General features: G+C 36.9%; 5 protein-coding genes, 2 long non-coding RNA genes and 1 pseudogene across 17 annotated transcripts; 4 read left to right on the top strand and 4 right to left on the bottom strand.

The window, feature by feature from the left end:
* Positions 1–965: 965 nt before the first annotated feature.
* Positions 966–3868, top strand: AT2G30650 (ATP-dependent caseinolytic (Clp) protease/crotonase family protein). 2 transcript variants are annotated; one of them, NM_128617.4, is made up of 14 exons: positions 966–1052; positions 1120–1200; positions 1287–1355; positions 1415–1478; positions 1573–1652; positions 1751–1834; positions 1930–2014; positions 2088–2173; positions 2502–2623; positions 2791–2851; positions 2962–3060; positions 3125–3226; positions 3312–3353; positions 3430–3868. In NM_128617.4, exons 1-14 carry the CDS (start codon positions 1035–1037, stop codon positions 3571–3573), a joined length of 1137 nt encoding a protein of 378 aa, NP_180623.3. In that variant the 5' UTR covers positions 966–1034; the 3' UTR covers positions 3574–3868. The 2 variants fall into 2 exon arrangements, with proteins under 2 accessions (NP_180623.3, NP_001323466.1); NM_001336277.1 differs by having other exon boundaries at positions 3125–3353.
* A 429-nt stretch (positions 3869–4297) lies between these two features.
* Positions 4298–4529, bottom strand: AT2G08410. Its single transcript, NR_140336.1, has one exon. It is a non-coding gene; the product is annotated as an other RNA (long non-coding RNA).
* A 1047-nt stretch (positions 4530–5576) lies between these two features.
* On the top strand, positions 5577–7841 carry MUG2 (annotated as a pseudogene; the record flags this gene model as incomplete). Its single annotated transcript has 1 exon — positions 5577–7841.
* A 289-nt stretch (positions 7842–8130) lies between these two features.
* AT2G30630 (P-loop containing nucleoside triphosphate hydrolases superfamily protein) lies at positions 8131–10688 on the top strand. Of its 3 annotated transcripts, NM_128615.3 has the most exons (8): positions 8131–8481; positions 8570–8793; positions 8857–8918; positions 8993–9214; positions 9296–9416; positions 9586–9908; positions 9988–10132; positions 10207–10678. In NM_128615.3, the coding sequence occupies exons 1-8, from the start codon at positions 8244–8246 to the stop codon at positions 10465–10467; spliced, it is 1596 nt and encodes a 531-aa protein (NP_180621.1). In that variant the 5' UTR covers positions 8131–8243; the 3' UTR covers positions 10468–10678. The 3 variants fall into 3 exon arrangements, with proteins under 3 accessions (NP_180621.1, NP_001325409.1, NP_973567.1); NM_001336276.1 differs by having other exon boundaries at positions 9586–10132; positions 10207–10688; NM_201838.2 differs by having other exon boundaries at positions 8570–8918.
* Positions 10668–12419, bottom strand: AT2G30620 (winged-helix DNA-binding transcription factor family protein). 2 transcript variants are annotated; one of them, NM_001202714.1, is made up of 4 exons: positions 11790–12419; positions 11442–11703; positions 11032–11228; positions 10687–10912 (listed from the first exon to the last, which is right to left on the bottom strand). In NM_001202714.1, exons 1-3 carry the CDS (start codon positions 11988–11990, stop codon positions 11083–11085), a joined length of 609 nt encoding a protein of 202 aa, NP_001189643.1. In that variant the 5' UTR covers positions 11991–12419; the 3' UTR covers positions 10687–10912; positions 11032–11082. The 2 variants fall into 2 exon arrangements, with proteins under 2 accessions (NP_180620.1, NP_001189643.1); NM_128614.4 differs by having other exon boundaries at positions 10668–11703.
* A 2344-nt stretch (positions 12420–14763) lies between these two features.
* On the top strand, positions 14764–16265 carry AT2G30615 (F-box/LRR protein). The gene has a single exon (NM_179821.2). It carries the CDS (start codon positions 15008–15010, stop codon positions 15578–15580), a length of 573 nt encoding a protein of 190 aa, NP_850152.1. The 5' UTR covers positions 14764–15007; the 3' UTR covers positions 15581–16265.
* AT2G08405 lies at positions 14954–15373 on the bottom strand. Its single transcript, NR_140335.1, has one exon. It is a non-coding gene; the product is annotated as an other RNA (long non-coding RNA).
* AT2G30600 (BTB/POZ domain-containing protein) lies at positions 15666–20536 on the bottom strand (the record flags this gene model as incomplete). Of its 6 annotated transcripts, NM_001202713.1 has the most annotated exons (15): positions 20435–20474; positions 20066–20354; positions 19131–19968; positions 18654–18983; positions 18337–18567; positions 18067–18204; positions 17807–17968; positions 17375–17587; positions 17231–17278; positions 17072–17130; positions 16847–16979; positions 16656–16730; positions 16429–16509; positions 16187–16255; positions 15666–16093 (listed from the first exon to the last, which is right to left on the bottom strand). In NM_001202713.1, the coding sequence occupies exons 3-15, from the start codon at positions 19938–19940 to the stop codon at positions 15875–15877; spliced, it is 2568 nt and encodes an 855-aa protein (NP_001189642.1). In that variant the 5' UTR covers positions 19941–19968; positions 20066–20354; positions 20435–20474. The 6 variants fall into 6 exon arrangements, with proteins under 6 accessions (NP_001189642.1, NP_001031448.1, NP_180618.2 ...); NM_001036371.2 differs by lacking the exons at positions 18067–18204; positions 20066–20354 and having other exon boundaries at positions 20435–20536; NM_128612.3 differs by lacking the exons at positions 18067–18204; positions 20435–20474 and having other exon boundaries at positions 20236–20426.
* Positions 20537–21187: the final 651 nt, after the last annotated feature.

Raw genomic sequence — 21187 nt, 5'->3', positions numbered from 1 at the left:
CATATAATATACCAAATAAGAATCTATCTTTTTCAACCATACTAGCAAAAGTCAATGTTAAAAGAACCATAATAGCGAAACCACCTTTCTATTTCTCAGTGTCACGCATCAATCCAACGGACAAAAAAGGAAGATGAATGGAAAAAAGGGAAATATGAGTTATAAAGACAATTTATTCACGTACGACGTAATTTTTGTTTGATTGAAAATGTGCAAGTGAAAAGATGGGTCGACTATAAGATAAAATAAATACTAAACTAAGAGAAAATAAAAAACTATTTGTTTTAGAAAACAAAGGAAAATCGATCACGACGAAAGTTAGAAAGGTTAGGCACATGTAGTACTGTCAATGTTGTCATATCTTATTGATGCAAGAATAGGAATGTGAAATTAAACCAACGCTCTCTTTTAGGACATGTATGAGCTGACAAGTTTCAACCCCTATAAAAACGGGTAGATTGTGGAATGTGATTTGATATAAGTAGCAAAATTAGATTCTTACTTTTAGAGAGCTCAATGAGATAGATTAAAGTTCATTAAAGCTTTATTTAGTGAAAAAATGATTTGAAGAAATACCAAACTATGATATACTTTTTCATTGAATGAATTATGAAACGATGAAACAAGAGAGTTGCACAAAGTGACAATTCTTCATGTTACTCTATTGATGGTTCATTACATACATATCTATTAATCTACTTATTACGAAACCCTATTTACATGGATTTTTGGACTTTTATTAAGTTATGTGTGCTTTAGCAGTTTCTTATGTAAGCTTTAATGCTAGTGGATGAGTGTGAGACACTCAGATTTTCATACTTGTGTTTTCATAATAAGTATTAAAATTTTCATTCATTTGTTTACATAAAAATGAGATTTATATAAATCAACAACAAAATAAATAAGAACTTTTAAACTTTATTTTAGCTACACAAAAAAAAAAAAACCAAAATATTTTCCTATATATATATGCATGTCCGGGAGGATACAAAGGCGAAGGAAAACTGTAAGAAAAAAAAAAGGAGAAGAAGAAGATGGCATCTCACTCTCAGGTTTGTTTTCTCTTCTTTTCTCCAAATCTTAAACGGTCACTTCTTCTCTAATTTAGTTCGATCACAGGTTTTGGTGGAAGAGAAATCGAGCGTTAGAATCTTGACATTTAACAGACCCAAGCAGCTTAATGCTCTGTCCTTCCACATGGTATTGAATCGTTCCCTTGCTTATTCTTCCTCCATTTCGTACGTGCCCTAGTTACATATATATTGGTTTGAATCAATCTTCTCTAGGTCTCTCGGTTGTTGCAACTGTTCCTTGCATATGAAGAAGACCCTAGTGTGAAACTTGTCGTCCTAAAGGTAATCACTATATCCTTATTATCTCCTCTGTTTACACACACTTAATAACATCTCCACAGGGTCAGGGAAGAGCCTTTTCTGCTGGTGGGGACATTCCACCTATTGTTCGTGATATCCTACAAGGTAACTCAATATATAACCCTCCCATGACCATCTTTCTTTTCCTTTTTGTTTACTTTCAGCTACTACACAGTCTTTCTATATTTTCGTGGATTAGGCAAACTGATACGCGGTGCCCATTACTTCAAAGTTGGATACACGCTCAACTATGTTTTGTCCACGTATAGAAAACCTCAGGTCTCCGGTCTCATCATACAGACTGTCCCTTTAGTGATTTACTCAAAGTGTTTAATACCTCATTAATTCTTTTCTTTTTTTTTTAAATATAATCATAGGTTTCAATTTTGAATGGTATTGTCATGGGAGGTGGAGCTGGTCTCTCTACCAATGGTCGATTTCGTATTGCAACTGAGAACACGGTATTCTTTTCTTATACATGTCCATGGATGACATATAGACATCACTATGAAATATGCTTATATATATCATCCCATATCTTTTGAGTTTCTTCAAGGTTTTCGCAATGCCTGAGACAGCTCTAGGGCTCTTTCCAGATGTAGGGGCCTCTTACTTCTTGTCAAGACTCCCTGGATTTTTTGGTAACAATATTAACTTTGTTTCTGCATGCGCAAAATATTTCTAGTTTTCTCAACCTTTCTTGTCTTCTTTCAGGAGAGTATGTTGGCCTTACAGGAGCTAGGTTAGATGGCGCCGAAATGCTTGCATGTGGTCTTGCAACTCATTTTGTGCCTTCAATAGTATGAACTTCCTTTGCTCACATCTTTAGTATTCTCCTTAGAGATTACCGCAATATAAAAAATATTAAACTCTTGTAATATTTCTTATACAATAAAACTTTTATAAATTAATATTCGATAATTTAGTACACTATAAAATAATAAAATTCTTGGTTCCTAAAATAGATAATTGTAAATTTAACAAAATTCCATAAGATAAAAAGACAAAAAAAACAAAAGTTGATATGATATAATGTACGGTTTTAGATTTTAGTGTTCATTTAAAAAGATTAATTTTAGTTAAAGCTCGTCCAGGATCTTTATTGGTAATTTTACTTATTTATCACAGAGTTTGACTGCATTAGAAGCAGAGCTTTACAAAGTTGGTTCAAGTAATCAAACCTTTATCTCAACAATTCTCGATGCATACGCTGAGTATCCGCACCTGAACCAGCATAGTTCTTACCACAGGCAAGTGTGTATAATTTTGCCGAATATATATTTTCCATGCCAACATCGCAAGCATTCTAAGTCAATTGTAAAAACATTTTCTCCGTATTGTTTATTGATCATGATCATGTATTGGCCTCATCTTTCAACTGCTCTTGACAGGATCTTGAATTTTCTCCCTAACGCAGGTTAGATGTTATTGATAGGTGCTTCTCGAAAAGAACAGTGGAGGAAATTTTCTCTGCACTTGTAAGTTTTTCATTAATATACAGCATATGTTGACTTGTGAGTTCCGATCATGAATCATGAGTTCACTGAGTTACCTTTGATATTGCGCTCTACCATCATGTGTTGATTAGGAGAGAGAGGTCACACAAAAACCAAACGATTGGCTCTTAGCTACCATTCAAGCATTGGAGAAGGCTTCACCATCATGCCTTAAAATCTCGCTAAGATCGGTTAGTTCCCAAAATCTGTCACATGTAATAATTGCAGAAAGCTAACAATGTGTATGAAATTCAGATAAGAGAAGGAAGATTGCAAGGGGTGGGGCAGTGTCTTATCCGTGAGTATAGAATGGTGTGTCATGTGATGAAGGGAGACATAAGCAAAGACTTTGTGGAGGTTTTGTCAGCTTTTCCGATTGTATCTACATCCTGAAACTGTCCTTTGTAGACCATAATTACAAGAACGTGTCTTACTTATGTAGGGGTGCAGAGCAGTATTGATAGACAAAGATAGGAATCCAAAGGTTTAACAAAACTTTCCATTTATTATTTTTGCTATGTCATATTGTTGATATAATGTTGTATTGCTGAAATTTATAGTGGCAGCCAAGGCGACTCGAGGACGTGACGGATAGCATGGTAGATCAGTACTTTGAGAGAGTGGAGGATGAGGAGGGATGGGAGGATCTTAAGTTTCCGCCAAGGAACAACTTGCCTGCTTTAGCAATCGCAGCAAAGCTTTGAAGTGGAGAAAGGTTAGACAACAATTGGTTAGACATCAAACCGGCGACCAAACCGAGGAAAGAGACACAACCCCAGTATATATAAAAAAAAAGTTCTTCTATTACTTTCTTTTGTTGCAGCAAATAAATAAGAATCTTCGTGCTCTGTTTCATCCTTTCAAGGATCACAGTATCTCACGTTTCCATGGTTTTCCTTTATGCACTATGCTTCAATGTATGTAGGAACTTGTGATTTCAAAATCCCTATTTAAAGAAAATAAAATGAAAGCCGGAGAAATATGTCTAAACAAATCGTGTGTTTTTGTTCTTGTCCATAGTTTAATTGAGATGGAGCTAGTGCTTTAGCTTGTCCATCGTTCATCTGTTGGAGCTCCTTTTGCATTGCGCCAACGCTAGCCTCCAAAGCTTTGCTTCTTTCATTGTTGCTAGCCAAGTAGCCATGCTGGACACTACCAAAGTGGTCTGAGCCAAGACTTTCTACCTTTTGTTTTTCCTAGTCTAGACAAAAACTTTGCAAATAAAGTATATTAGTAGGCTGAAATTTTCCTTGTTCATTTATTTCATCATTCTACACAAACTAAAAAAAAATAAAAAAAATAAAAATAAAATAAAAAAATTAGGAGGTTTAGTAAATAAAACGGACAATGAAAAAAAACACAGAAGAGAATGATTTATATATGTTAATAGTACTAAGGAACTTTGGATCCAACAGGAAAACGTAAACTGTGGAACACCACGATCAAGTACTAAGGGGTTAATCCTTTTTGACTCCTCAAGCGCACCATGAACACTTTGATGGAAACAATAAGCAACTCAAGAGATTAGAAGATGGGAAAGTTTTATCACTATATCAATGTATATTTGTTACCAACTCACATAGTTAAGCAATCCGAAGATTGTGCGACGGAAGTGATGGGCCACACGAAGGATCAATGAACACTTTGCATGAGACGATGGCACAATCTCACTGTTCGGAATATCAGCATGATCATCTACCATCTTTAAAATCTAGGATTTGCTTAAGTGATTTTTTTCTTTCTTAACACTTCGCCAAATGGATCTATAGATCTAAGGTTTCTTCTTCTTCCTCCAAGGATTATATGTGGGTTTTAGTACTTCTCAAGTTATCTCGAATCTGGTTAGTTTTACTAACTTACTATTTTACTAGCAAGGAAAAGTCCAATAATACGACTTGTGTAGCCAAAAAAAAAAACACGACTTGTGTAAATCTGGAAATGACGATAATACCCTCGTAAAACCTAAAACTGTGAGGAGAGAAGAAGGTGCCCTTTTTGTCCCAGCAAGAATAAATCACGTCGGCCTTCTTTGCCCTTCTCCTTTGTCCAGATTTTCTTCTTCAACCTCTTTCTCTTTGCTTACCCGCCAAATTCCTTATCTTTGAAATTGCCTCATCCCTTTCGCGTTTGGTGATTCTGAAGATTCCGCTTCATATCCTTTTGATCTGTAAGTTTCGATTTCCGATCTCCTTCGTTTGTTTCCTGTCAAATTTGGTTAGAAATTGTTCCGAGCATTGAATTTTCTCGTACATGATCTCTGTTTTTAATCTGTGTTTGTTTGATCAAGTTGTGAAATTTCGAATTGGGTTTTGGTGGCTCAAGGGTGTTTTGTTCGTTAGCTAAATCCCCAACAGAGAGCTTTCAATTTCAGAGATGGTGGTAGTTGTAAAACTTAGGCTAAAACATTAATCTCTGCTCTTAACTAGTGTTGGTTTGGATTTTTGTTAGAAACAATGATTGGAGCATAAGTTTTTATAGAAGAATGCTTCCAAGTTAGTTGCTTTTGTGCTATATCTTGAGGGCTTATGGTTATACAACTTATAGCTCTTTTATTTGTTTTTTGTTCTCACTTTTCTGTCAAGGTCTTATGTTAGTGTTCATACTTTGTTTTCTTCTTTACAGGTCTATAAAAGACACTACTGGTTGAATTAGAATCTGTAAGAGATATTAGTGTTTTTGTTGGCCAATATTTTGTTACTGTGATGAAATGACAAATAACGAGCTGATTATGTCGGGAAACCACGATATCTCGTTTAGGCAGGAGCAATATATGGAAGCTCGACAGAACAATGAACTTTTTACTAGTCATGATTACAATTTTGCTTTGGAACCATTACAAGAGACCAACCTGCAGATAGGTGTTTCCCGTGAGCAAAATGAGGTTTGGAACCACGGCCAGGAACATGCATTGGCTCTACAAAACTCAGGGACTCACAGTGAAGAAATACATGAAAAGCAACTTGTGGAAGGAAAAGATGAGGTTGATTCTCAGGAAAACCAAAATGAAAGCTATGACCATACTTTTGACCTCTCCTTTCCTGATAATGATGACTCGGGAACTTCAGAGAATGATAAACTTGCTTTATTAGTTTCTCAGGATCTCAATGATAATTTACAGTTGGCGGTGGGTCATTGCATGAATAGGGATCCCTTACCTGGCCTGAACATAAGCCTTTCTCAGCAGCTAGAGTTGGCTCCTCCTATCCTTCAATGCCGGTCTCTGCAAACAGCTCCTGAGCACAATTTGATCGTTGGTATGGAATTTTCTGATGTCCTTGCGTGTAGGAGAGCACTCAGAGATGCAGCAATTGCCTTACGCTTTGAGATGCAGACTGTTAAATCTGACAAAACTCGCTTCACTGCTAAGTGCAATAGTGAGGGTTGCCCTTGGAGAATTCACTGTGCCAAGCTTCCTGGTCTACCAACCTTTACAATAAGGACTATTCATGGGAGTCACACATGTGGTGGTATTTCACACCTTGGTCACCATCAAGCTTCAGTTCAGTGGGTTGCTGATGCTGTGACAGAAAGGCTGAAAGTAAATCCTCATTGCAAACCCAAGGAGATACTGGAGCAAATTCATCAAGTTCATGGAATTACACTAACATACAAGCAAGCATGGAGGGGAAAAGAACGTATAATGGCTGCTGTTCGCGGGTCATATGAAGAAGATTATCGCCTTCTTCCTCGATATTGTGATCAAATTAGGAGAACAAATCCTGGGAGCGTTGCTGTGGTTCATGGAAGCCCAGTTGATGGGAGCTTCCAACAATTCTTCATTTCTTTTCAAGCATCAATCTGTGGTTTTCTAAATGCTTGTCGACCTCTTATTGGATTGGACAGGACTGTTTTGAAGAGCAAATATGTAGGGACATTGCTGCTTGCCACTGGGTTTGATGGAGAAGGTGCAGTGTTTCCTTTGGCTTTCGCTATTATTAGTGAAGAAAATGATAGTAGCTGGCAGTGGTTCCTCTCAGAATTGCGTCAGCTGCTTGAAGTTAATTCCGAAAACATGCCAAAGCTGACAATTTTATCTAGTAGAGATCAATCCATTGTCGATGGAGTAGATACTAATTTTCCAACGGCGTTTCATGGCTTGTGTGTCCATTGTCTCACAGAAAGCGTCCGTACTCAGTTCAACAACTCCATTCTTGTGAACCTTGTTTGGGAAGCAGCAAAATGTCTGACCGACTTTGAATTTGAAGGAAAAATGGGAGAGATAGCCCAGATATCCCCAGAAGCTGCCTCGTGGATTCGTAACATCCAGCACAGTCAATGGGCCACATACTGCTTTGAAGGAACAAGGTTTGGACATCTGACTGCAAATGTTTCCGAGTCACTTAATAGTTGGGTTCAAGATGCGTCAGGTCTTCCTATAATCCAAATGTTGGAGAGTATTCGTCGCCAACTAATGACTCTGTTCAATGAACGCCGTGAAACAAGCATGCAATGGTCTGGTATGCTAGTTCCATCTGCTGAGAGACATGTCCTTGAGGCTATAGAAGAATGTCGTTTGTACCCAGTTCACAAAGCAAACGAAGCACAATTCGAGGTCATGACCAGTGAAGGAAAATGGATAGTGGATATTAGATGCCGTACGTGTTACTGCCGTGGATGGGAGTTATACGGTTTGCCTTGTAGCCACGCAGTTGCAGCCCTCCTCGCTTGTAGACAGAACGTATACAGGTTCACAGAGAGTTACTTCACTGTAGCAAATTACCGGCGAACTTACGCAGAAACCATACATCCAGTTCCAGACAAAACTGAGTGGAAAACAACAGAACCTGCCGGAGAAAGTGGTGAGGATGGTGAAGAGATTGTTATCAGACCACCTAGGGATTTAAGACAACCACCACGGCCAAAGAAGAGGAGAAGTCAAGGAGAGGACCGTGGACGTCAAAAGCGGGTTGTTCGATGTAGCCGGTGTAATCAGGCTGGCCATTTCAGAACAACTTGCACAGCTCCTATATGAAAAACATATGACATCTCTCTTTAGATTCTTTACTTCTTCTCTGATCTGAATTTATTATTTCTTATACTTAGGTTTAGAATATTATTTTCAAAGCCTTTCTCTGTAACTCATTTTTCCAATAGATATCCAATGACAGATTCTTCTTATGTTATAGCCTTAACGAATAGATTTTATAAAACCATTGCCAAAACACTATTATATCATACATTGGGGATGAGAGTTTGGTTATTAAAACAAAATGGTGAGTCAAATCACACAAAAAGCAAACTAAGAAACTTCCGGAGTAATAGGACTCAAAGCTATTTTAGTACAACACACGTGGAGAAAGCAGATACATTGTCTCGTAACAGAAAACAAACTCAAGAATGGACCCAATCTTAGAGTTCTAACAATCTTAATCTCATGTCTCTTGATGATCCCCAAAGCAAATCCAGATCAATGTGTGTTCCAGAGTTTAACAGCAACAACAACACGACGACCTTCGCACAGATTTTAGTAATCTCATCCATTGGCTTACTCTTAGCCCTTGCACTGCACTTCCGTCTAAGGAAGCTACGTCACTCCAAGAACATCCCTCGTCTCAGATCGTCTCAAAAACACAAAGGCCATGAGAAGCTTGAGAGATTCTCTCACTATGTTGGTAAAATCAATCTACATAGCTTCCTTGAAATCTTCCTGATCTTAGATTATGATGCATATTAAGGAAATGTTGTTTGTGTCTTTTGTAGTGCGGCAGATGGGATTCAAGGACAGGAGAGAATGTCCTCATCTCTGCAAATTAGCTAATGAGTACATAAGAAAATCAGGCAGCTGTGAGGAAGACATATACAGCTTCTTCTCTGAAGAGCCTGGTGCTGATTCTCTCTTCATTAAGCTCGTTGAAGAGTTTGAGAGATGTATTCTTAGTTACTTTGCTTACCACTGGAGCCATGCGGATCTCATGATCAGTCAGGTTACTAATAAACTTTCATTATCCCTTCTTTGTTATATTACTAATAGACCAAAAACATTTCAGATACTCAGTGCCGATGTAGAGCCTAAGAAGAAGCTAAAGCACATTGTCATGGCGGCTACAAGGTGAGTCTAAAAAACAAGTGTTCTCTTTAATGATTCTTCCCAAAATGATTGTTTGTTCCTTGGTTAATATATAGGGAACAGAGGTTTGAGAGGGTGACTAAAAATCTAAAAGTGGCAAGAGTGTTTAACACATTGGTAGAGGAAATGAAAGCAATGGGGATCGCATCTGTTGATGACTCAGAGTGTACAGAAGTTATGGCTCCAGTTGCACACAAGGACCGAAGCCCGGTTCTACTTCTTATGGGAGGTGGTATGGGTGCAGGAAAGAGCACTGTGCTTAAAGACATTCTCAAAGAGTAAGTAAAGTATCAACATATCTGTCATTAATCAGTGTTCTTATGCATTGAACCTGTACATGCTTGTGTGCTTTGGATCAGACCGTTTTGGGCAGGAGCTGATGCTGTGGTGATTGAAGCCGATGCTTTTAAAGAATCTGATGTGATATACAGAGCTTTAAGCGCCAGAGGTCATGTTGATATGATCAAGACTGCTGAATTCGTAAGGTTCTTTGTTTCCTTATAGGTTGCAATAAGAATCCTTAACGTAAAAAGAACCTGCAGAGCGACAAAATGTGCAAGGAATCAACTTCATATATACTGCATATTACCTTTGTTATACTCAATATCCAATGTTGTGAAACTCTGACGGTGAAATGGAAATAAAACAGGTTCACCAATCATCAACAGACGCAGCATCATCGCTGCTCGTTACAGCTCTCAACGAAGGGCGAGACGTGATAATGGATGGAACACTCTCTTGGGTACCATTTGTGGTTCAGACCATAACAATGGCGAGGAATGTGCATCGCCATCGTTACAGAATGGGAGCTGGCTACAAGGTTGGTGAGAATGGAGATGTTATAGAGAACTATTGGGAACGCATAGGCGAAAGGCAACAGCTTCAAGAAGATGGAAGGGAGAGAAAGCCATACAGGATAGAGTTAGTTGGAGTTGTATGTGATGCATATTTAGCAGTGATTCGAGGAATTAGGTGAGAATGTTCCAAGTGTTGGTCTTTAAAACAATTGTGTGTTTTCATAACATAAGGTTTTGGTTTACTATATATGCAGGAGAGCTATAATGTGTAGAAGAGCAGTTAGAGTGAGGTCTCAGCTGAGATCTCACAAGAGGTTTGCGAATGCGTTTCTTACCTATTGCAACTTAGTTGACAATGCTAGACTTTACTGCACCAATGCTCTTGAAGGTTCTCCAAAGGTTAAAATTTTCCTCCTGAAACGTTTTAAGTAATGAAAGTGAGGATCCATGGTGAACAAATGTGGTTTATGCAGCTGATAGGGTGGAAAGAGAAGGAAAAGACATTGCTAGTGGATCCAGAGGAGATAGACTGTTTGAAGAATGTAGGGAGGTTAAACGAGAATGCAGATTCTATTTACGAGCTATACAGAAATCCAAATCCTGCTTGTGAAGCTGGATCAATATGGAAAGACATTGTTCTTTCTCCTTCTAGGTTCAACATTCAACAAGAGCTCAAATACTCAATTCAGAAAGTGGAAAGATTCAAACAGTATCTCCAAGAAACACCAAGATGAGAGATGAAGATAGATAAACGCAGAAGATCTCTTAGCTTTTTTTTTCCCGGTATGTCATTCATTTATGTAACTCCTAAAACATCAAACAAAATTGAATCTCTCTAGTAAAGAGAGAATTGGCAACACCTAACCTAAGAGATAGTTACATTGTCAAGCTTGGTCTTAAGAGATGTTTAAGGAAGCAAATGTATGACATGATTCAGAGGAAAACATATGAATCTCACCTTAACATTGGTCAAGCTTGTTCTTAAGAGAGACCAGTTCCTTCAAAACCACAACTGAAGAATCCACAAAGACAATGATACAGTAAGACAGAACTAAACATGTGAATGTCATTTGCTTGAAATGGAAAGCTTCTATAACAGTTTCTGAACAAGTAAAAGAGTGAAGAAACCATCACATTATAGCTATTGATCAAAAAGCTTAAAATTCAAACAAACCAAAACTTACAAAGAAGAAAAAAAAAAGTTTCAAGAAGAAACCAAAGAAACAAGTAAAAAACTTTGGAAAGCAAGCTCCTTCAAGGATGATTCAATTATACAAGACTACCCTATAGAAGCTAACCACCACCATGTATTCAATCTCCCCCCAAAACCTATCCTAAACCAATCTTCTTCACTTCTTAGCCTTCCTAGTCGAAGCTCTCTTCGCCGGAGACTTCACCTTCACACTCTTAGCCGGAGCCTTCTTAGTCACAGCCACTTTCTTAGCAGGAGCAGCAACTTTTTTCCCTGGAGATGTTCTAGTCGAAGTCCTAGAAGCTTTAGCTGGTCTCTCCTTAGCCTTAGGCTTAGCAGCAACAGCTTTAGTCTTGGAAACAGCAGCAACAGACTTAGACTTAGGTTTAGCAGCAGTAACCTTAGCCTTAGGTTTAGCAGTAACCTTAGCCTTAGCAACAACTTTAGCCGCAGGCTTCTTAGTTCCTTTAGCCGCCGCTTTAGCTTTAGCAGGAGCAACAGCAGCAGCAACCTTACCCTTAGGTTTAGCTACTACAGTTGCCTTCTTCTTAACCGGAGCAGCCGGTTTAGGTGTTGCTGCGGATCTAGCAGAAGGAATCTTAAAAGAAGCTTTGACTTTAACCAATTTCTCAGAAGCAACAAGTCTCTTGAGATTCACAAGCAAAAGCTTCCTAAAAGTAGGAGGCAGTGATTTATGTTTCTCCTCTATGAATTTCTGAATCGCGTATTGACTAGATCCAGTTCTCTCCTTCAACGTTACAATCGCATCTTTAATCATCTGCATCGAATTCAAACAAAATTCAAATTCCAAATCTATGAATCTGATAAAAATTCAAAAAAAAAAAGTTTAGATCGAATATTGACCTCTTCATAGGTAGGGTGAGAGGAAGTTGTTTTCTTCTTCGTTGGAGCAGCAGCTTTCACAGGCTTCTTCGTTGCTTTAGCCGTCGTCGTCTTCTTAGATTTACCACCTTTCGCCGCCGGTTTCTTCTCCGGAGATTTCACCGTTGTATCGGCAGCTCCTGAGTCAACAGTCGTTGGAACGTTTTCTTCCTCTATAGACATCTTCTTCTCTCTCAGAAACTGATCTCTCTGTATTGATCGGAAGAAAATGTAATGCGTCGGAGAATTTTGTGATGAGGAGAAGGAGAAGAACTATGGGAATGATGTTTATATAGTCAGATGTGTTTATGAGACAGAGTTTGTAATCTCTTCTCTGATTGGTTAAAATGATGAGTACTCGGATCGGTGTATCAACTCAGGTTTGAATTTCAACCGTTGGATTTAAATCTATCGACGGTTTATAATTTAGGATTACGAATGTAAGGATGCGGAGGTTAATGGATGTGGATAGGTGCTTTTGTGTATTGTATTGGTGTGCTTTTAGCTTTGATTGATTTTATCATAACTTTTTGTTTACTTTATGGATTTTGATTTTGTTTTTTTCATTGTGTAGATAATTCTGTAAGGTTTTGTTTGAGTGTTTAATCGATTGAAATGGTTTTGTGTAGGATGAGAAAATGGGGATTGAAGCAAGGTTGGTCAAAACTATGGTTTGTTTTGATAGTATTACGGTATTTTTGGTTTTTTGGAGAATGCTTATGGTTTTTTTTTTAATGGTTATGTTCGTTGAAAACTAGACTAATCAAGGAGTGTAACGAACTATGATTTGATGAAATCGGATGAGTTTAAGGTGGAAAATTGTGTTGTTGAATCCGACCAAAGATGACCATCTTCTTGTGTGTGGTGCCACACAACTTGTTGCATGTGTGATGTGTCTCTCTTTAAGAGAGTCCTAACTAAGATAACCAAAGAGTAATGCGTTGGAACCATTTTACATATTTGAAAGTCATTACATCTTGAATTGAATCACAAAGTTTAAATTTGTTTTAAAATGTGGAATTAGTGAAGCATATGCGTATAATGATGATGTATGCAAGTATATGCATATAGCTTCTAAAAGCTTAAATGTAACTTTATTATTATCAATAATAGTATATGATATTCGTTAGCAAACATAAATCTTTGCTATGAATTTCGATTCAGGTAACATGTTGCTATGCCTATTCTTTAACAAATCAACATTGATGATAGTTAAACCGCGAGAAATTTCTGAACAAACATCAATATTGATTTGAGATTATAGGTTTATTATATATCATAGTTATAAAAAAGTTTATATTCATAAGGAAATTGTGAATTAGGCAAGTTTTCCTCTACTGAAATATACGTAAAGTCAAAAACCAATTCATATTAATACAAAATTTTATTCTTTCATCATCCATATATAACTAATATATTGAAACGAGACCAAAACAAAACGAAAACGAGTAATTGACATGAAACTAAGTTTGTCACCTTAATACTGTAGTTCTCCAACGAAGCAACGTTGGTGAGATCTTGTTATAAACCTATAATCACAAACCAATATTCATATCGGTATGAAATATTTTCGCATTTTCAATGATTTTTTCTTAGAAATATTATATAACATCTTCGACACGAATATATGTGTGAATATATGGCATATATGATTGATGCAAATAAGAGTTTCAAAGAAATGATTTAATTAGAAAATTTTCCTTATAGAGATATATACAGACAGTAAAAAATAACTTTCTAAATTAACTCTTCTTATCACATATATAACTGAAAATGTAACCAAAATACAAACTGGATCCAACTCATATATACGTCAAATGTTTTCCAATTCAAAATCTAACCCAACACAAATTAAGAACGCTAAATTGATCTATAGCTAAATGTCATTACACAAGTAAAAAGAAACCGTTTTGTAAAGTTATAATCAATCTGACCATAGTCTAATTATTTTCGTCACAAATATTTTCTAAACGATGATACTCTTAAATGTTAAAATTCAATCAATATATTTATACCCAAAACAAAGCCGCTAAGTAAGATAGGAACCTTTAACACAACCATAAATAGCTTGAGAGTAAACGTGTATGTAGACATTAATCCACCAATCTCTCGTTCAAAATTGATGCGTCCAAATGGTTTACTCTTGGATGTCACTAGTCATTTACATTTTTTACATTCACCAATGGAAGCTAATGTTGGTTTTTAAAATACTCGAACCATATTATCTAGAGTCTTCTAGACTATTCTATCACTTAACAAACATGCAGTTTGATTACGAGTTTTTCTCGTTACGGATTTAGTGATGAGCTAGTAAATGATTATTGATTGACAAAACTTATAATATGGTTAATGTTTTCCATCTACCATTTACGAAAAAGGTAACAAATTTTTGTCACTAATCTTTCGATAAACACAAGTATGCAATTTTATTTTTATTTTTTGTATTCTCTACATATGCTAAGAATCTTAATTAAAACAATAAGACCTTACACTAGTTTTGATTATTTAGAATACTTATCCACATCCCTTACTTTCAGTACAAATGTCATCTTCATTCTTCCCTAGACATTATTTAAGAAATATTTACGAAATTTTACGAAATCAAATTAATAATTGTCATTGAGACATTTAAAAGTTTATCACTAAACTAATTCCCTAATTAGGGATAAATTTTCATTTCTTATGACATACAAACAGAAACGTGAAACACGTAGGCCCTCTTTGTTAACCTCCTCACATTAATAATTTGTCGTAAACATCCTCACATTAACACTTCGTGAATGTTTAGTTCTAAAGAGAAGAAAAACTTTAAATATGTTTAGCATATATTTAGTTAACTTTGTTCTATGAAATTTAAAGTAATTCTTTTTGTCTTATGACATTTAAAAGTTTATCACTAAATTATAAGCTATTTGATCTACCTTAATTAATTTTTGAATTACTTGATTTTTTTTGTCACATAATTAATTTTATATTTATAAAGAGTATATAAATAACATATGATTTGGATACTATTGGTGGATTATTTTGAGGATTTTCAATTGTACACCTCTAGAAATACAAATAAAATAAAAATACATTTTGGTCGTAGATTGTACAAGCATTGATTTTTCGATACAAATTTTGTCATCAATATCTTCAAGATTTTCCGCGGAGCAGTCCCGAGACATGCGTTTAACATGTGAGTGACACATCTTAACATGCGTTTCAAGATTCTAGCTCTGGATCTTCACACTGAACAGTTTCGTGATGTCCCAACACCGCCCACACCCCGGGAACCGAGCGAGCTAGTTAACCTTGAAGATCGTCTAGCCTTGGTTAAAACATATTATGGAGTTTCTCATTGGGAAGTAAGGATATGGAGCTTGGATCCACAGGAAGATACATGGACCAAGACGTACTCATTTTGTTTATTCCCTAGAGCTCTTCACCCTTGGATATGGAGGTTGTGGTGTAGACCAGTGACAGTTTCTAAGCAAGGGAATCTTTTCTTCCATGACAGTGAAAAGAGGCTGTTCAAATATAATCCAGAAACAAACGAAGTCCATTTTATCGCTGCAGACATTCGTGTTTTATCTCATTTCGTAGAGAATATGGTTCCACTTCGACATTCGGATTCTGCTCCAAAGATTGTGACATACCCTTCTACACATCATTTGCCGCCGGACTCATGGATGTCCAAATGCTTTAAAAGATTCGAGCGGTTCCCAAACATTTTGCTTACCACAACTCTTGTGGCTTTTGTCATTTTTCGCTTTTCGTCTAGGTCTTGATTTTACTCTGTTGTGATACTTTTTTTTGTCAAAAAAGAGTCTGCTTCGTCAGTTTTATGCAAGAGATTCTTAAACCGAGTCATAAAAAACAAAGTATAACTCATTACTCCACAGCCATAGGCCAAATCTCTTGTATAAAAACCAAAACAATCTAACTGGAATCAAGTTTAACATATATTGAGAAACACTTTCAGGTTCAAAGATCACTGTAGTACAAGAACAAAAGGTAAACAGGATAAACGTCAAAAACGTGTGTAGTAGAAACAGTCAAAAGGTCATTCATTGCAGAGCGCTTCAACGGAAGTAACCGTAGAGCTCCAAGTAGCAAATGCAAAAGTTCCACGGAGTTGATGTATCTGCAGTTGGACCGGTCAGAACCAGCCTGAAAAACCTAAAGGGGAGTAATGCATTTGCTGCGGTGATTGGCCATGATGCAAACTGACCGGCCTTGCACATTGTTTGGTCATCCTCATGGACTCTCAAGTCTGTCCATGTTTTCCCATCCATCGATCCCTTCAAACCCATCAAGACAACGACAACACAAAACTTTCCTAAGCACCTCTTGTCTTAAGAAGACAGGAAATAATTGTAGCAAAAATAAGATACCTGAAACTTCCAGAATCTTGTGAATGCTCTTGATCCGTCTTGTCTGAAGGTGTAATAGTTGCACATAAGCTGCAACCAAAAATCCTCACCGTGTTATATTATTTTCAGAACTTAAAGTAAATGTTGTTTTACTCAAATACATTTTCTCTTATTTCTGCGAGTATGGGTTACATATGGAGCATTTAGACCGTTTGTGTCTTTATGAGAACAGAGTATGTAGAAAGAGAAGTTATGGAGGAGACCTGATGTTCTTCGCCTAAGTCCACCACCCACCAGGATGATATATGGCCGTCTTCCATCCTAGGCCCTGCAAAGGAAGTACCCTGGTGCCAAAAAAATGAAATCATATGGTTAAATACTGTATCTAAGAGGAAAGAAGGTTCACTTCAATTAATTTTATGCTTCGTCAATTTTGTAGTTCAAGCCAAATTCTAGTCATATAATCCGAGCGAACTTGGGTGGACCATACCGCATAGGCTTTTGAAGCCAAAGCCTTTGGATCAGTGAATCTGGATGTGGGACTACTCGATGTAATGTTGATTTTCTGTAAAACATAAAGAACTCAAATAAGGAAATATTTTTCTCCAGCAGAATTCCTTGTCATGGTAATTGGATTTCCAACAATATGAATAAAGAAAGTAAGATAAAAGTGAGGTTAACCTTTGCGAGAACGGGGTTGACCCACTGATGACTACCATAAGATGTACCCACAAAGTGCAGCACCCCATTGCTGTCCCCATCACGTATGTACTGAAGCTCCTTGAAACTCGATCTCCGATGTTGGAATCTTGAACTAGAGGTGAAAAGCTTTAATAATTGAGAAGTCTGGAAATATAAACCTGGAGATGTTTACAATCCTAAGATACATGACTATGTAATTCATACATCGGTTCATTTCCTGGGGATATCAATCCGGATGTTAGGAAGCTAGCAGCCTCCTTCAACTGTACACAAGACAAAATAAGTGAGGGCTTGGAGAGAAAATCAGTCTTGAAATGACAAATTAAATAATCCCCAAATCGATAGAAGATGTTAAGAACTTACAAGACGATTGAATACTGGGATTTCTTTGCTTAGGTTGCTGTTTTCTAACTGCGTCATCATCAAAGCATAGATGGCATCAGCGAAATTAATTTAACAGAAAATGACAAAGTTCATTCAGCATATACAGGGTCAGGATCCACTTACCCTTTTAAGTAACTCATATGGCAACAAAGAGAAGCGTACATGAGGTAACAGGTCATCAAGTGACTGAAGCCTTTCTTTGAACAAACTTTTGGGGTCAGCATAGTTCATCATCTCATCTATTACTCCCCAACTGTGCGACTCCTCAGCTTTCATGCACCACATGAGAACAGCATTCAGAATCTTTTCTTCAGATGTCACCGTCAGATCTGCAGACTGCAATTCCAGGATTTAATACATGCCATAACGAAAGGAGACGTCATTCATCACTCTTGGTGATATCCATTACAATTCCATTGTTCATATATATTTCCACGATAACTAATCACTGGTCAGTGCATGAGCAACACGTTGTAGCAGTTTATTTGGGCAAGTCTCCAAGCGGGTTCAGATGTTCTTATAAGAAATAGTACGTTAGCGAAAGAGAAAACACACCTCAAGAATATCACTGAAGGTGGTCTGATCTAACAAGACAAAGTCCAAACTTGCAGTGGTACAATAGTCGAAGTGCATGGAGAACTTCCTCTTGCACATCTCCTCAATGAGTTTACATGATGAGATAGACGAAACCACTTGGAGAACTGAGCATACAGAATCCTGCAACAAAGTTCAGAGGTTAGCTTGAGAAAAGACTCAAGTTTGTCTGCTCCCACGCCCAATAAACTCGCATAAAAGAATTATTCTTGTTGTATGACCTTCTTCCAAAACGGAACGCCATCCCTGCATGTAATATATACATGACACAATATTAATATTCTTTTTACTCTGTAGTTTGAATGTGGTATTTCGTTTCTTTTCTCTTTTAGTTTCAGAAGGCTTGAAACCGCAACCCACTTCACGGCTCATTAAGCTCTCTATCATACAGAAACCATATTGTAACAGATGTACTGGAAAAGAAGTGAAACATGATAATGACAGCGAGACGTATCATTTACTCTAGAGGATTGTGAAAAGAAAAAAATTACCTCTGAGAGGCACTCCAAGAGCATTTTGCAGCATTCTTGATGAAGTGGAACAACTCCAAACCGGTCAGCTAGAAAGAGAAGATGAATCAACTCGGTGCCAAAATTCACAGTGTCTTCCATGTTCAACTCTCCACTATACATGAAATTCATCATAGCCTTGAATGCTTCTGGTGATACATCGGTTAGGTAAATCGTTGATGAATGGCTTTCACTCATCCCATTTGTAAACATCTGGATGTTCATAGAGAATAAATAAGAAAATTGAGAATCAATATATTCATGTACATCAGAACTGCGACACTAAAAGAGATTCTCACCTTTGCAAATGCAACACTCCAAAGACTTAGAATGACTTTGTGGGATTGGAAAGTGAGACTATGGTCACTGAGGTAGATTTTTATGTCACTATATTCGCCGGTTGAGTACAACTTTACCAGCTTCCCAACATCAACAGGGAAAGCACTTGGGAACATAAAGCCAGATAACGGGTGAGAAATAGGACACAAGAGTTTGACTTTTCTGCAGGAGTCAAATGCTGTTTTGCTCAATTTAAAATGGTCTATACTTTCTTCACACTGTCTCACCAATGACATCACTTCAAACTTAGAACTTAAATCCCGCAATGGAGCAAGTTCTGATTCCAAAATCTACATCAAAACAAAAGTTTGAAGGAAATTATGACGAAGATATAGAATCTCCATGTTTACTAATAAATAAATAAAAAGGTTCCTAACAAAGCATTTCACCAGGCAAAAGGGACAATTACGTCAAGGGAAGAGGATATGAGAAATTACCTGAGTTCGTCCAGTATAGATATATTGAAGAAGAGCATGAAGAATCGGGTACGACACTCCACGAAGTTGAATGACATCCCCATCAGATGATCTCAAAGGAAAATTACCTGATGCTTGTAATATAACCTTGTGAGCAGGGACATCCATTTCCTCTTCACCAACAAGGAAGACTGTGTCAGATAATTGCCAACTCTCCAAGAAATTCCCAAGTCCCCATTGTTCATAATCATAACCAGTCCCTTCCTCCACAACCTTCTCGTCACCAGACTCATCTCCTCTAACTTCACGGCAATCCACTTGCTTCCACAGCAAGATATGATTATGTGTCACAGGAAACACACTCACGTTTCTATATCCAACATGTTTATCCCAGCTGCTCAGACCAACATACTGAACATTACAATTGGGCTTGGGGTCTTGCCACTTAAATACCAGGTTCTGAAACGGATACCGACCTTTACCAATGCTAATCAACCCATCATAGATACTAATCCAGTAACTCTGAAACTCCAAAGAACAACGACAAAGATCAGAAGCTTCCTCATCGACCACAGATTTTCCATCTACCTGAATCTTCAACCTACGATTCCTATTGCTACCAATGATAACAATGTAGTGAGGACTATTATCTTTCTTATAATGGTAATGTTGAGTCCCCACATTCTCTCTAAACACCACCGTGACATCATTGTGAGCAAACGCATCAAACGCAACACAACCTCTTCCCGCTTCCCGGAACTTCAGATCATCACTCCAAGCACACTCAAAAGGTGCCACTGTCAGAAACTTGTTCTCTTTCGCCGCAACCATCTTTCTTCATAAAATCTCTTGCCTTCACCTACAATATTTCCAAACCCACAAGCCATCAACATCTATATAACCAAAGACAAAGACACTAAAAACATAAAAAGAAACAAAATTTCACTCATTGAGACATTTTCACAAACACATAGAACTCAACCAGACTCACTTTTGAAAAACCAGATCATACGTTTTGAGAAGACAATGATAACAAATGGGTTTTTAAAAAGGAACGTTATTTTCAATGAATCAGCTAGAAAGCAATCAACTTGGCAAAAAAATCTGAATCCAACTGGCTTCATACCCCACCATGAACTTCCGCCGTCAAATTTCAACCACAACGTGGTAATAAAACACGAGCAAAACAATCAGATGCAGAGTACATCAACTTTTAAATCGAATAAAGACAAAAGATTTGAGAAGCTACAAAAGGAAAAATAAAAATGGGTGATTTGATCATAAATCAGATATTTAGATGTGTGGATAAAATTTTCCGAGCGTACCTAATGAACTGTGCGTGACACGTAATAGTGAGTCAGATCTAATCCTTTTTGGAAAGAAGAGTCAAAAAAGGAAATGAGAGACACGAATACGAAGAAGAAGACATGATGAGATATTTTTTGTGTCAGGAGAAACGAGTTGGTGGATTATTGTCACCTGTACATTAATGGGCCAACTAAATCTGTATAAGGCCCACATTTTATTCTGAAACTGAGAATTAAACTCTTTTTTTGGAATGAGAAATGGATAATATGTATGAAATATTAAAAAGTATTTAAAAGTTTAATTATCTTCATAAATGCATATGATTATTTTTTATTTTTTATTAGACAAGAAAAAGAATAATCCTACACTTCCTATTTATTTTACATATCATACTTTTAAAATAAAAATACAAGCCAAAACACAAGTGTACAAAGCATTTTCGAAATGGATTTTTTGATATTGTGTACACAATTCTGAATTATTTCAAAATTTCTTTGATATTCTGCACACAATTCTTTCAAAAATAATTCTTGAATTTGAATATTCTAACAACAAACTGAAGTACTTTTTTTTAGCTAAAGTGTATGCAATTTTATAAATAGATGTCCAATGGGCTATTTCCAGAACATTTTGGTTTGATAACAATTTTGGGCATATGTATGTTTTTTTCACATAAGTATAGTAGATAGTTGGACAATGTGATTTCTGTTACATATGTAAGAGACATCCATTTTAAAGTTTTGAAATGTGTTTTAATTTTATTTTGTAGG

Source organism: Arabidopsis thaliana, chromosome 2, assembly GCF_000001735.4.
Source record: "Arabidopsis thaliana chromosome 2, partial sequence".
Classification (NCBI taxonomy): domain Eukaryota; kingdom Viridiplantae; phylum Streptophyta; class Magnoliopsida; order Brassicales; family Brassicaceae; genus Arabidopsis; species Arabidopsis thaliana.
The sequence above is the reverse complement of the archived record's forward strand: the minus strand, read 5'-3'. Positions and strand labels throughout refer to the sequence as shown.